The following is a 14,835-nucleotide window of genomic DNA, read 5'->3' as shown; positions in this document are numbered from 1 at the left end:
TCTAGTAATGACTGTCTCAACGAACACGAGGTTTTTAAAGGGTGCCCACTCTGCCATATTTGATATATTCAATATATATAACGCCCCCAAAAAAGTAATCATCCTGTAAGTAGGGTGAAAATTGGGCGTGTTGTCTCACAGTGTATTTTTTTTTTACCAGGCATAACTTCTCCCCGGCATTACAAAGCTTGATTAACATTAATAAGTGTTTTTCTTAAACAACCGAGTAAATGTCAGTTGCTTTCAGTACGGGAATGCACTGAACGGTTTCTCGTGAGACATATATATGTGGCGTATTGGCGTGCGTCACTCCACTCGCCTTATTCAATCTCGATTATCCGCAGGCGTGTTTCGCCGCTCTCTTCTCGTGTCGATCGACGCCCACCACGATACGCGTCAATTATCAGGCCGGAGCCTCCGAGGCTCTGCGCTGAGAAACAGAGGGAGCCAGCCGGATGAACAGAAGTAAAACAAGTCGGCCGTTTTTGTTTCTCTTTTTTTTAGCTTACCGATGCCATTTTTAGAAGTCTCGCTTCGCAGTCTGTCTGGATTAGCCGTCGTTGCCAGTCCTAATCTTGCAAGCCTTTCCCTTGTATCGAATGCGAGTGGCCTTGCGCAGTGACTGGCTTTATATACCGTAGGCCGAGCCGCTCAGGCGCGTACGGCCGTGTCACGGTATTAGTGCCGGTCAGTGGTTCGGCTCTCGAGGTCTCCGCGGTTGTCTTAGTGGCAGCCGTCAATGCTTGGGATAGAGACTATGGCCGGATATTGGGAGCGCTGACCCGGCTGCTCCCCTTCTGGGGCCTCGGGCCGTACTTAGCGTACTTTTCCGTATCGTAGTAATAATGATTAAGTATCTTCCTGAAGACCAAAACGGTGCGCCGGCGTCCGAACCATTAATTGGTGGTATGAGGGGGATACGAATACAAAAATCAAATGAATCAAAGTATATATGGGGGTTCAAAAGTGTTGTGGCTCGGGCGAGTTGGTTATCCATGAACTTAGCTTCTATTAGCGCGGTACATATGAAAAGGAAAGAGGAAAGAATACAGAGACGTCAAGACAGGTAGGCGCTAAACTTCCAACTGTCAACTGTATTCTTTCCTCTTTCCTTTTCATATGTACCGCGCTAATAGAAGCTAAGTTCATATATATGGGGGCACTTTCTGTTCTAAAGCGGTCCTAATTCGACATGCTACGCAACCGCCCTATTATTGTCACCGTATCGGTTATCATGATTGCAATCGTTGAATGAAATCACTCAGTACTGTAAACAATCACAACATGCTTTTTTTGAATGACATGCTGTGAAGAATGTCAGCGTTGCATAGCATGACAATGCAAGCTGTACTAAAACGCTCATATGAACTGTGAACTGCTCCGAATATGCAGAATGAGAGCGCCGTTCTTGGTTGTGCATAAAGCGATACGTTTCGCGTGGTCCACAGTGTGTACGAAATTGTGTTTTTTTACAAACACGACTTCACGTTCTCTGTAGATATACACTCACTTTTCATACCGAACTTGAAAGATAAACGTGCAAGTACGAGTGAGTCCGGCTCAGGAAAAATTTGGTGAGTCTGAGGCCGAGTGCACTCTATAGGCACAAAGTATATTTCATGAGTGAGTTTGAGTTCTTTTACTCAATTTTTACCGACCTATGCTGACAGAATCTGCCCGTAACCCGCTGCCTTCCAGAGCCATGTGTGGAGGCCTTTTTTACGGGTGCGTGATGAAACAAAAGGGTGATTCTCTGTTTCTAAGCCCGGCCAGGTGACTGGCTCTCCTCTCGCGCATGCACGTGGATGGTGGTCATTCGAGTGTGCGCAGCCACCCACGTATAGGTCGTGGCACCATCGTTTTTTTGGGGGGCGTCTTGTGGAAACGACACGCAGTCAATCGCGGAGTTGTGCAACTGGCGGTCGCTCCGTTCCGGAAAGGGCCTGGCACGCATCGGGGCCACCGCTCAGGGTTTTTGTTTGCCGACCGCGTCGAGCATCTCGCCCACCGCGAGATTTTCAACGCAGGAGCGTTTTATAACTATGCGCCTTCCCTCTTACTTCCGATGTAAAGGGGTGACCAAAACTGTGTCACCACTCGCTCGAACGGCGTTTGTGTTGTGTTGTGTGTGTGTGTGTGTGTGTGTGTGTGTGTGTGTGTGTGTGTGTGTGTGTGTGTGTGTGTGTGTGTGTGTGTGTGCGCGCGCGCGCGTGTGTGTGCGCGCGTGTGTGTGTGTGTGTGTGTGTGTGTGTGTGACAGAGAGAGAGAGAGAGAGAGAGATTCACTCGTTGTAACACCGATACGCACGAAAAAACTGCAATGTTGAGTTTTTGATTTCTAATTTCTGTACTTATTTGTTTCATGCATATTCTCACATATTTGTTTCGAGAAACATGCCACTAATTTTCATCGCTGAACGAATACGATGCCAAAACGCCCGCATATTTTTAACGTCGCCAATCATCTGCAGCTTGTGCGGTTCATTCTCCAGCGTACACCGTTGACCTGTATTTTTCTCCAGATGAGTGCGACTAAGGCTACGACGTGTGTGTTTGAAGCTGTGTCGATATAGTTGCATGTGCACGCAGCTGTCAAAGCCGGGTCGAAATCCGGTCGTCGGGTTCGTGTAAGCACCGGCGGGTCGTGGTCGAGGCGAATTGAATCAGCCTGCCGATAACTAATTGGTTATCTCACGTACTTTTATTCACAATACTTCTGTAAACGCGGCCGGATCATACAGACTTCTCAACTCAACCTGTTCGCGCTCACATATGAAGATACTTCCTCTGTGCGAGTGGTGCACGTTTTGAAAAGTACAACTGTGTTACCGCATTCGCTTGCGGTTCTCTCTTTTACCTCTTGCCCAGCTAGGGTGGAGCCAGAAATCATTTCTGAGCGGGGGAGAAGGGTTAAAGAAGCATCGGTGTATGTTCCTATGTGTGTGTGCGTTTGCATGCGTGCGCGTTTGCATGCGTGCGCGTTTGCGAAATGAAAAAATTCTGGCGTCGGGAACGAGGGGTATAACACGCTTCCCTTTTCCCGGCCTTAGCCGTGATAGTGGACTCGTCTTGTTTGAGTCGGATCGATCGCGATTATACCCGTGAATGAATCATCATCACAGCCTGATCGAACATTTCGCATTATACGATTTCGTGCAATGTGAGCTACCTCCTTCGCGTGTGCTGTGCAGATCTGATTCGAATGCGTTCTCCCACCCTCTGTGCGCGTCGAAATACCTCCAGCATGATCTTCTCGGTCCTCGATGGCGGTCGGTCAAGGCAGGCGCACCATCTGCGGATTCGAGGTCAGGGCGAAATGTCGGTCCCGCAGCAGCAGCAGCAGTGGGGCGCGGCGTTGGCGCGCTGGAAATTAATCTCTCGTTCCTCCGGGGGTGCAGTGGAGGGAGGGGGTTTCTTTCCTTACTCACCGACTGGCCTTCCTGGTTCAGTGGCTCGCGATGTAGCACCACTGTACGTCCTCTTCCTCCACCCTGCCTCGCCAGTGTCGGAGCCTTGTATTGTTCTCGACACTACCTGCTTTTGTGTGTGGGCGATGGGGGGGGGGGGGGGGGGGTCGGACTCACGAGTGCGTGGTGTTTTTGACTGTATCGGTGTTTGGCCGTCGCATATAGAATCCGCAACACTTTTTCAGGCACAAGTCGAGCCGGCTCACATTGTGTGTGTGTGGGGGGGGGGGGGATTTGGGAATTTTTCGCGATGCGGGCAGCACTTCAGGAGAGGTATACATTTAGTTTTAGTCCTTTTACAAAACGTTATCCTTCCTTTGGCGATGAGCAGAGAAACAAGCGCACATGCTAGAGTTGTGTGAAACATATTATATTGCCAGCTATTTGTGATTGCCACAAACTGCGTTATCTCACGCTCGGCCATTTCAAAAATTGTATACATTTCCTTCATTCGGTGCATACAGCTTACGTTAGTATAAAACGTAGCAGAAAATACTGCGCCATTGCTACGGCGTTTTATTCCATTTACTTGGTATCGACATACTCAGAAAAGAGACGTTAAATTAAATAGTATATGCTACCACCGAGGATACATTCTTATACATTGTTTCGATCACTTATATGCATCACTCATTTGCAAGTTGTGACATAATGGCTAAGCAATGCGCTTATGATAGTGTAACAGAGATTGAAAAACAAATCACTGGACAGAATTTAAAAGACGAGCGCTAAGTTCAACAGCTGAAGTTTTCGTTTATGTTGCTGAAATTTTTTTAATATAATGTCACTGCGCAGTCGCCAGAGGGTGCTGTCTAGCTGTTACTTACAAGCCCAGTTTCGCGGCCATCGGCCGATAGGGCTGCGATAAAGAGTGTCGCGAAACTATGGTAGGCACGATAACGCGCTTTGTGGTTGGTTAATCGATCATCGCATGAAGCGCATGCGGACTTGCCAGCTTCCATATAACGGACACTCGCGCCTTGATACGTAACAACTCCACGGCTAATGTTTATCGTGCCTATCCAGCTTTGCTCCTTTCATTGTGATGCGTTCTGGCGCTGCTGTCGCAAAAGGAAGTTGGAATTCATGGTGCCCATTAGCGCATCGCTATGCCATCATGAACAGATTAGTTAGGGTGGCTAGAATCTTAGACTATAGTTGCATGCATTCAATCGTCGCATTATAACTGTAGCTGTGCTTTTTTTTTTTTCGTTCGCCGAGGAGGCCTGTTGGCACCCGGGCTGACTGTCATTCCAAGTGCTAAATCATCGCGAGGTCAGCTGTAACGGGTCGCGCCTTTGCGAGACTGCCGCGGTTGCGCTGGTCGTAAACCCTCGCCGTGAAAAGCGGAACCACCCCGTAAATCCAGGCTTCCGTTATCAGTTTGCGCATGCATGCACTCGATCGCAAGAGTATACTATAAGGGTCGCTTCTCGGTATCCGTACCTGCCGCTGCTCGGTATAGTGCCCTACTGGCACCGGCCTTTCTCTCCTTCTTCTTGTAATTCACATATAATCCCCCTTCCTCGCCGACACTGGCTATGCACAACCAGCCAGCCGCGATGGTGATCGCGCGATTGCGTAACAAATCGGAAGTTATGTATATCGTTATGTATCATCGCCGTGTGCGCCTCCTTTGAGTGCGCCGCGGTGCGCCTGCAGTTTAAGATTCTGAGTTGTTACCTTCTTTCATCGCTCGCGTCTTGAACGCTTTTATATTCGCGCGCGGTCTATCGTCGTCGGCCGCTCCCTTCTCGGCAGGCCGCCTCCTCGCGTGGTGGCGCGTGGCATCTCTGCGGCGGCGAGCACTTGTTATGTGCGCCATGCTAATCACCTCAGTCGCGAGCAGCCATTGCTGTTAACAACCTTACCCGGGTTGGGCAGTAATTACCGGACAACGGACTAGTATTATAGAGTATATATAAATGAGCGAACCATCGTAAGAAACTGGCTTTAGTGACCTAAAGGAACCCTTAAGATAAGTCATTCTATTGCAAATGAGTTCTTCGGAAACCCGCAAGGTGGTGGACGGTTAAGAAAGGGGAAAGAAGACATCCGCCCATCTGTAGCGCGAAACCACAAGGAAATTCGTACGGATTTCTCAGAAATAAAAGCTTCTTAGTTGCCGAAAAATTAGTCCTGGTCCGGGGTTGGAACCCGGGACCAACGCCTCTCCGGGGGGCTCGCTCTGCCAATTCAGCTTACGAGGGAGCTAGCCATTGACAAGCGCGAGGGTGAATTCACCGACAACGCAAAGCATGTGGACACAACTATTGCAGATGAGTTCTGCGGAAGCCCGCAAGGTGGCGGGAGGGTTAAGAAAGGGAAAGAAGACATCCACCCGATTGTAGTATGAAGGCACTGGAATGGCTTGTGGCTGCAAATGGGTGGTTGTTTTCTTTTCCTTTAATAGGTACTTCTATATTGATAAAGTCTTCAGAGTCATAGTGTACGCGCAACTTTATGGTTATTCGTTATTAAAAAATAAAGTCCGGGCTCTGCTTTTTTTTTAATTGCGCTGGTTATTGTTACCATTGCGTGCACGCGGCAGTATACTGAAGATCGAATTCACAACGCTTCTCACCAGTGAGTTTTCTTATCGGTCTACTGATATTATTATTATGTTCCGCATGGTGGTTGGCTGAAATATTATCTTACGCAAACTTCTAGTGTGAGGTGTTATTGTGAATACGGGCCCACATGAATACTTGTTTAATGAGCGGCCTGTTGGCAGATGTGGAAGCATAGCTAAGACCGCTTCGGTGTGCTGTGGTCTTCTACACAGAATGGTGGACATGGGAATATTTACAGGCGTGTATGGTTGGGTCGTGGTGTAAGATTACGCCGTGGCATGGACACGTGTGCCCGTGGGAGTATTGCTCGGTGTTGTCGGAGGCCTTTATTGCCTGCCCTCCTGTACGGGATTCGACAGAGGGGAGGAGGGGGCCTTTATTTGATGTGCTGTTATCGCCGTTATCGGATTGCCGTCATATAACGTAAGTAGCGGCAGCGAGGAGTCGTTGCTCATAAGCGGCGCCTGTGAAGTGGCTCACTTTCATTTTCCGCTGTACTGCGCGGCAACTTCTCTGTTTGTAAATAGAACTTCTGGGAATCTTCCCTAAAAGTCTTTTTAAAACTAAAATGGCTGTCTATGAATTTGCGCAGATCACTTTAAATTCTGTGCGGTCAGAGATGTAATGTACCTTATACCCGTGTCACACGAGAAAGTTTAGTGTCATTTTAGTCTAATGACATTAGACACATCGAATGGCATTAGGAGACGTGTGCTGCTATACGGAAAGATATAATTTCATTTGCAAATGATGGCAATCGCGATGTCGCTAAGACGGGACTAAGGTACTCGTCTGCTGACCCTCGGGCCGCGGGATCGAATCCCGGCTGCGGCGGCTGCACTTCCGATGGAGGTGGTAATGTTGTAGGCCCGTGTGCTCAGATTTGGGTGCACGTTAATCCAGGTGGTCGAAATTTCCGGAGCCCTCCACTACGGCGTCTCTCATAATCATATGGTGGTTTTGGGACGTTAAAGCCCACATATCAATCGATCAATGAACTGAACAAAAGCAGTCGCAGCGTGTGAAAGAAATTGTGTTGTGTATACTAATGGTTATAAAAAATGTTTCCATAATATCTTCAGAGTGAAATTTTCGGCTTCTGTCCAACAGACCATTTCTTTCAACGCAGGCTGCGTGCCGCTATCCACCTCCGTTGACGACATGGGTTCAGCGAGTCAGCTGTGGGCTACCTGAGAGCTCTGAGGCTAGCGTAAACAATGAGCTCATGGCCAACATGGCCAGTGACGCTTTTGAGAATGTCGCTGTGAACGATAATATTCTAACGGCTCAGTTTAATTGTATGCAAAGAAATTAAGCAATACTTAAGAGTAAAACCATATTAATACTTGTTATGATTTGTTAACCCTTTCATATATAATCTGTTCCCGGCCCTTTTTCGGCGTGAGTACAACTTCGCGACGAAAACTCTTTCGAACGAGTTCGGCTAGCTCATTCGTTTTCTGAAGTCATTTTCTTTGAATGACATTAGACGACCGCCAACTAATGTCATTAAGAGTAAATGTCATTGGGTGCCAATGACATTAAACCTTCTCGTGTGACGGGGGTATTATACCGTCTCACCGCGATTGCTACAGGGGCGCAACTTTCAAGGTTGCTGGCCCACCGAAGTTGTACATGGGCGCTATTTCAAACAACCTCAAAATTACGCACATTCTTGTAATTACCCGACATTTTGTCGGGACACGTGGGTCTGCGGCAGCCTAACCTTGTCGTTTCAAAACGGTCACGCTATTTCAGAATTCGCCAGTGTAGCGGAAATTCGCCCACAGAGATTCTCACGGACAGCGTCGGCAGTCTGAACGCGCCGCGGCACTCAACACGAATCGCGCGTTTCTCGTTACGCCGTAGGCCCGTGTGCTCACATTTGGGCGCACGTTAAAGAACCTCAAGTGGTCGAAATTTCCGGAGCCCTCCACTACGGCGTCTCTCATAATCATGTGGGGGTTTTGCGACGTTAAACCCCACAAATCAATCAATCTCGTTACGCGAACGTTTCGGTTCCGTTTAGCTAATAGCGACTGCCGTATGTCGAGCACGCGCGCTTTGCGTTACAATGGAGCATCGACGGACACGCATCATTGAGATGAGAGATAAAGCAGAACCGATCGGGTGATGCATTTTCCCTCCCGTGAGTCACGGTCTCCTATAGAGCTCCGTAAGGTCACGTGGTCGTGACGTTAGAGGAAACGGTGGTCGCGCTGTTCAAGACGAAACTCTTCATCGGACGAAACTTGTGCCCAGGAATCGAAAAGTCAGTGCAGCAGCTGTACACACTGTAACAACACTCTACAATAATGCAACACTGATGGCGGCGATCGTGCACAGTAGTCGGTAACCTGTTAGTCAGTAAAAAGCCTCTGCTTTTATATGGCGTGTGCACCGACGTCATTGCGGCCGCCATCTTGTTGTACAAAACACACAGTAAAAAAGGGGACTTTTTTTTTATCTTGGTAAGCTTATCTCCAGAACAGCGAAGCTGGGAATCGTACAACAAAATGGTGCAGGATGACGTCACTTGAACCCGCCTCACCTCATACACGCCTGATTGAATCTTCCAGCATTATCGCTGGTGTTCGCGTTAGGTCCAGAATAAAGCCCCGGCTTCTCTCCACTTGCGCGGAATCTTGACAGAACAGCCTCAAACAATAGTGAAGTTTCCCCAGAATTGGGGCGCAGCCTGCGCCAAGCCGTCGTTCTATACGCGTAATATAGACCGGCCGGTGGGGCGAAAATACGAAAGGCATCGTGCGTGCATGGTGGACGAAGACAGGGTTTGCGCGGTCGTGTTGGGTCGGTCATGCTGCTGTGCCTTCCGTGAGCGATCATTGGCCAGGCTGCTGCCGGGACGCGTATGGTGTCGAGCCCGATGGAGCAGCTGCTGCATGCGTATACTCGACGCTTCCTTGAACTTCATCGCCCCTCCCTCTCTCTTATTCGCTTTGAGCTGCCCCCCCCCGCCTTTTTTATTTTTGTTCCTTTTTTCTTTTCGCTTTTGAAGAGCGATTACCGCGAACGGTCAGCAGCCGCGTATACGTTTTGCGTTGTTTTCTCGAGGTGCCTCTCGCGTCGGTCAAAGGTGCCGCGCTGATGGAGACTTCCGCCACGGAAATAGGCGTCTTTCTTTTTCCATCATTTCCCCTACTTTCTCTTTTCCCATTATAACTCCTCCGTGTCCTTAATTCTTTCTGATTTTTTTTTAGCTAGCCTCTTTCTTTTAGCCCCCGTTCTTTCCTTCTATACAATGTTGGCACGCGGAAAAAGGCGTACATGTATATACACCGCAGAAGAGATTGGGAATGGCTTTAATTAAACTTTCCTCGACTTGTGTCGCAGGACAATTACTTTGTTGATTCAACGTTCCTTTCGTATTATACTCCAGTCTTTGTTTTTTTTTCCTTTCCTGTAGCGTGCATCGTCTTAGATTGAATATATATGTGCGGCAGAGGTTCCTCAGTTTCTTTTCTTATCTCCTGTATACAGTGATACCCCGTTCCTCGAACATGTCTGTTATTCTTCGTACGTCCCGCGACGTTTATGGCGAAAGGAAACTTTACACGTGCGCACTTTTTTTCCGGACGGAAAGACGAATCCATTTTATAACTGACACCGCTTCGACTGCACAAACGATGCCATTCGCGGAAACAATTCCCGCCCCTGGGGCGCTCGGCACCGAAATAGCCGAATTTCCTTCATCGCCTCGCGTCAACGCTATGTATATCTACCGGCACGTCGTATTTCTTTTTTTTTTCGTGCGTTTATATTGTTATTCTTACCCGACCCGGAGACCCAGCCGTTCTTTTCGCCTGTCGACTCTAGTTCTCGATTTGTACGGCGCTCCTCCGCGGAGCTTTCCGTATGGAGCCCGCGTTGCGCATGGCATCCGTCAAGTACATACGATAGCGGGCCCTGTTCGAGTAGGGCACGAAAATAACGTGCATCATATGTGCCGTATCACGCGGCCGACGCATTCGCCACTATAGAGTATAAGGGAGCGTTATAGTGGCCGGAATGTTTATCGCACCTTGCCAGCCGCGAGGAATTGGGTTCGCTCTTCTATATATACGTGCGTATGCACTGCTAGTATATAGGCCCAAAGTCGTCGGTTATAGTCGGTCGAGGCATCCGAGCTACGCGAGCAGCCGTCTCTATAATTGTTTCTTTTGTTCAGGTCGTTCAGAAAACTTGTTGATCTTACCGAATCACTTGAGGAGCATGTAACTATAATACAAATGTTATCTCTCTCATTTGCACTTGGCATGTTGCTGATTCATAAAATAGGTAAGACTTAAGTCAGTCTCGATTCGCTGCCTTAGCGGCTACATTCCCCTTTTGTTTATATAGAGGTATAGAGCCATCTACCATGCCGTATATTTTGCGCGATATATCCATTATCTAGTTCGTTCCCCACGACAGTGCCTTCGTGCTCTGTTATCTTGTCAACCACGTCTGCAAACAGATAAGAACAAATAACGAGGAAACACGCTGACGATATGTGTATTTTTAACTCTTTCTGTTCAGTGACTGACACTGAGTATTCCTATGTTGTTCGTCTGTTCACTTAAATAGTCATTTGGCTTGAGTGATTTGGCTGTCACAAGTCTTTTAGTGCGTTTCTCCGTCCTCAGTTCTGTATGCCACTGGCAAATGCCTATGTATGCACGGTGGCTTAAGCGCAGTGTCTCTTCTCGCTTGGGAGCCGATCACGCTAACAAGGACTACAGGAGCAGAAACCGCGGTGCATAATACGACGCCACAAATGTTTTGAAGCACTGGCGTTGTCACACCCTCACTACGAAAAACATCAAAAAAAGAAAAGAGCCGAGAGTTGGGCGTGAACGCGTAGCGAGATTCATTCGCCAGTTGCTTCCTGTTTGCGGCGCTTCTCGGGATGGCTCGCATGCGTGCAAGCAAATACTTGCGCGTATATATGAACTCGCGTTCTGCGCGCCCGCTGCGGCACCCTGCCCGAAATGGCACTGTGTGTTTGCGTGTGCGGCGAGTTCCCGCGGGGTCCTTGCGTTCTCTGCGGAGCGAGCGCAGTTATTCCTGGCGACCGACGGGGAGCGCATTCGACTCCCCGGGTCGTCGTCTAACATCCACGCGTATACATTCCCACCAGGAAACGGCGAAAGCGCTCCAAACGCCTATCATGGCGCGTTATTTCGAAATGGCATACAACGCACGTTGTTGCGTCGTACGTCGTTTTCTGGGGACCACATGCAGTCTCGCGTCGGGATGGGAAAGTTCACAGAGCAAACTGGCGCCCTCGAAATTCAGATTCCCTGCAGGGAAAGAGATGGAAAATCGGTTGTGAGAATACAGTATTATCTACGAGCCTTTGTTGGGACTTTTGTGTATGTATCTAAAGGATCGTCTGCGTCGCACTCTCAATGTGACCATGACGATGTACGAGTTGCCAACCTAACCTTTTTAGGAAGGGTTTGCTGCAACATTGAGCGCGAGTGCTTGTGCTTTTTTTTTTCCTTACTCAGTGGCAGTTCTCAATTAAATCACATTCTTGCATTGACTCGCTTTAAGTTTCTCAAAAAGCAAACGCGCGGGATTACAACCCGAGTTCCAGGCAAAGTTTTTGTATGGGGTGGTGGAGTAATCGAGGATTGCATTTGCATACACCTCATGTATGACTGGCTTACTTTGCCCGCATGCGATGCTTTGGACCATGTTTGAGAACTTTTTTTATTATGGGTCAATTCGCAGACATTTTGCCTCGCCAGTGCGTCGGTTGACGAGCACGTCTGACGCCCGTTCTACACGATGCGATTTAAAAAATGCCAGTCGACGTGTGCTGTTTTTTCTCCTAACGAGGCCGTGTAACGAGGTGCTGAGAATCGTTGCCGTCGTTAGCGTGTGCGAAAATCGGCTGGCAGATAAAAGAGAGAAGTTGACTGGCCTTCCTTTCTCCGGGAAAAATGAGCACATTTGCTTCGCCGCCTAGCCGCTACTGAAGTATAATTTGCGCGTTGGTGGAGGCAGCGGCACCTGGACATTTCTTGCGATCCACGGTGAAATGGGGGGCCCCGCTAAGTGGGCAAGCTAATGGCGGAGAGTGCCGCGGTATGCCCGTCAGCACTTGCGCTCGCGAGACAGATTCGACGAAGGTAACCAAGTTGCTCTGAGTGGTTCAGGGGTTCTGATGATGTATAGGGCCACTCTAGGCGGTGAGAAGCTTTGAACCGTGCAGGTATACTGCTACTCCCACGCCGGTAGGGGCAGCGTTGGCAGACAACAGCAAAACAGTAACCTTAGAAAGTGCGCCTTTTTACGAGCATCCCGGTTATAGACTTATCACACCCAAAGTGCAGCAGCAGCAGTGTAGGCAACATGTCGGCACGCCGCAACGAACCACATAACGGTACATGTGCCAGCTTGTAGCATAGGTGACGGTAAATCAGCAGCTATTTGCGCTTTGGTTCAACACATGCATTATTGAGGCTATACCTTGCACGTGATGAGTTGGATTCGTTTACAGGTGTCTTCATGGTTTAAATAGTTTAGTTTGACCTGCCTCCGCCAACTGATACGAAACGGTGTCGATCGAGACTCACTGACGGCTGTTCTATATATGCGTCTCGCCTATTTGTTCATATTCCGCAGGTGTTGGTGCGCGAGCTTCTGTCGGACTACCTGTGCCGCTTCTCGTGCCTGGTGGGCAACCTGGTGAGCTGCGGCTCGGTGCTCAACTGGCTGGAGCTCGACAACCGCGGTCACCGGCTGCTGGTGACGGACGAGTCGGCCATCAACACGCCCGCCGTGGCCGCCGCCTACGTGACGCGCAGCTACGCAGCCCAGGCGCCCGATGAGATCTCCTTCCAGGTGCGTGCTTCGGCCCGTAATCGAAACCGTTCGGATTGGCTTGCGTGCTATGTTACGATCATTAGCAGCAGCATGACTGCCTCCACTACGTTTCGCCTACCAAACTGGTCATATATGCTCTCTGTGACCATGTTCAAATGCGTTAAGGATGTGGCCCAACACTTGCCCACGAGAGCATAGATTATGGTGCCTGCGCCTGCGTACACATGTGCTCTTCCGGCGGGGGTCAGCAGATGTGGCAGTTGTCTGCATCTTCCACGCTCGCCCATTGCAACATTCCAAAGAACAGATTATTAAAAGTATGCGTGTATCGATAAACGACCAAGATCGCTCGGACATACCGGGACAGAGTACGCATTGAGCGTTTGCCATGTATTCGCGAAATTGGTTAAGACCACTGGGAGGGAACCAAGCTCTGGGGTGACTTCCTAGAGCGCAGAATCATGGGTTGGCGGACCATTGGGGATGCGGCAGAGAGATAAGGTGAAGAAGGCGGCTTCGCTGTGAGTTGGTGTGGTGCTCCGTTGTTTTTGTTTAGTTTTTTTTTTGTTTCGTGTTGCAACAGCTGCTGTCACGACGAAGTTCGTGAGTATCTGAATGCAATCTGGCAGCCTCAAGCATTCCCTACAAAGCCTTGAAAAATGTATAATAAAGTTAATATCTTGAATGGCATAATTCTGATCTTATTTGTTTGCGCCAATAGATATATTTCGACTGCATGCTAGATGTCCCGCAAGTCTATTACTAGATATATCCTATGTGCGGTATGTATGCATCCTTCACGAACGTGGAATGCGCCGCAGCTGTGGAAGCCCATCGCGCGCTCGAGCAGGGCTTCAGGAGACGCGGGAAACACCTCGCGCTGTCCCCTTGAGCTGTCTCGTATTTCCTTCACCGTCGGGTGGCCTGGCGTTGTCGCGCGCATGTAACGCACGTATAGTCGTCGCGCTCCCTTATCGGTATCTGTGTGGTGACGCGAGATCGTGTACCACATGGCGACATCTGGGGTCGGGTGCGCGATCGCTCCGCAGCTCTTCTGTGCCAAAAGCTTTACGGCGTCGAGCGGGGGCCAGGACCTTCGGGTGAATGTGTGTGCGGCGAGCAAACCAGCTGGTGCGGCTTTCGCCAGCGGCCGCCGGCTCTAGTGAACCGAGCGCTCGCGTCCTTCCGCACCAAATCCCCGCTTTCGTCCGATAAGACGCGACCCGCAGCGCCTGTCTGCCTCGCTCTCGGCGGGCTTCGTGTTCCGTCCCCTTTGCTGCATGCCCCTCGACGACGGGAGTGAACAAATTACTGCGCCACCGAAAACCCTCGATGCTTGCGTTCCCGTGAAACCTGCCGTTTGCTTAGTGGTGCCAAGCTCTTCGAATTTCGCGAGTGCAGTTGAACTGTGTCGAAACATTAAAAAGAACGTTGCTCGATACGCGAGCGTAGAAAATGCGCACTAAATTCTCTGGCACCATACGGTGAGCAATATCTGCCAGCGTGACGATTCAGGTCGTCCTCGAAAGCGTTCATGTTGTATGGGAAATCTTATAAGAGAAGCTAGGTATGGTCCGAAGTAATCATGTATGAGAGGCATAGTTCTGTGGTCCTTAAATGGGGAGTCCGCGGAGCCGTTGGCGTTCCGCGACTCCATCGTCCGCGAAAAAAAAAAGGAGTTTCCGGAGGCTATAGTCTTGACCTATTCCTAATTCCTGGTCCAGCTCCAGGAATTAAACTTTCTGAACAAGATCGTCCCGACGCCTCAATGAAATACTAATCCTGCTACATCAGCCGCAATAACGCTGCGTTTCCTTCGCCTGTAGAGTAACTGTATATGCAACTTTTAAGGTATTCGCCTGTTCTGTTTTTCGCTTAGAAGGGTGGCGAGCACGTCTCCCTCCCCACACCTCCACGTTTTCGTTCGTCACACCGAGGGGCCCGCCATCACTGCGAACA

At 49.5% G+C, this 14,835-nt stretch overlaps 1 protein-coding gene across 2 annotated transcripts in view; it reads left to right on the top strand.

Annotated features, from left to right (window-relative positions):
• The window catches only part of CdGAPr (GTPase-activating protein CdGAPr), a 156,779-nt gene that overhangs the window by 118,315 nt on the left and 23,629 nt on the right, over nucleotides 1-14,835 (top strand). For both annotated transcript variants that reach the window (XM_075892241.1, XM_037422459.2), the window contains exon 5: nucleotides 12,676-12,894. In XM_075892241.1, the coding sequence (XP_075748356.1) occupies nucleotides 12,676-12,894 (219 nt within the window). The remainder of the gene's footprint in view (nucleotides 1-12,675; nucleotides 12,895-14,835) is intronic.

Source organism: Rhipicephalus microplus, chromosome 4, assembly GCF_043290135.1.
Source record: "Rhipicephalus microplus isolate Deutch F79 chromosome 4, USDA_Rmic, whole genome shotgun sequence".
Classification (NCBI taxonomy): domain Eukaryota; kingdom Metazoa; phylum Arthropoda; class Arachnida; order Ixodida; family Ixodidae; genus Rhipicephalus; species Rhipicephalus microplus.
This window is presented reverse-complemented; position numbering and strand designations above follow the sequence as displayed.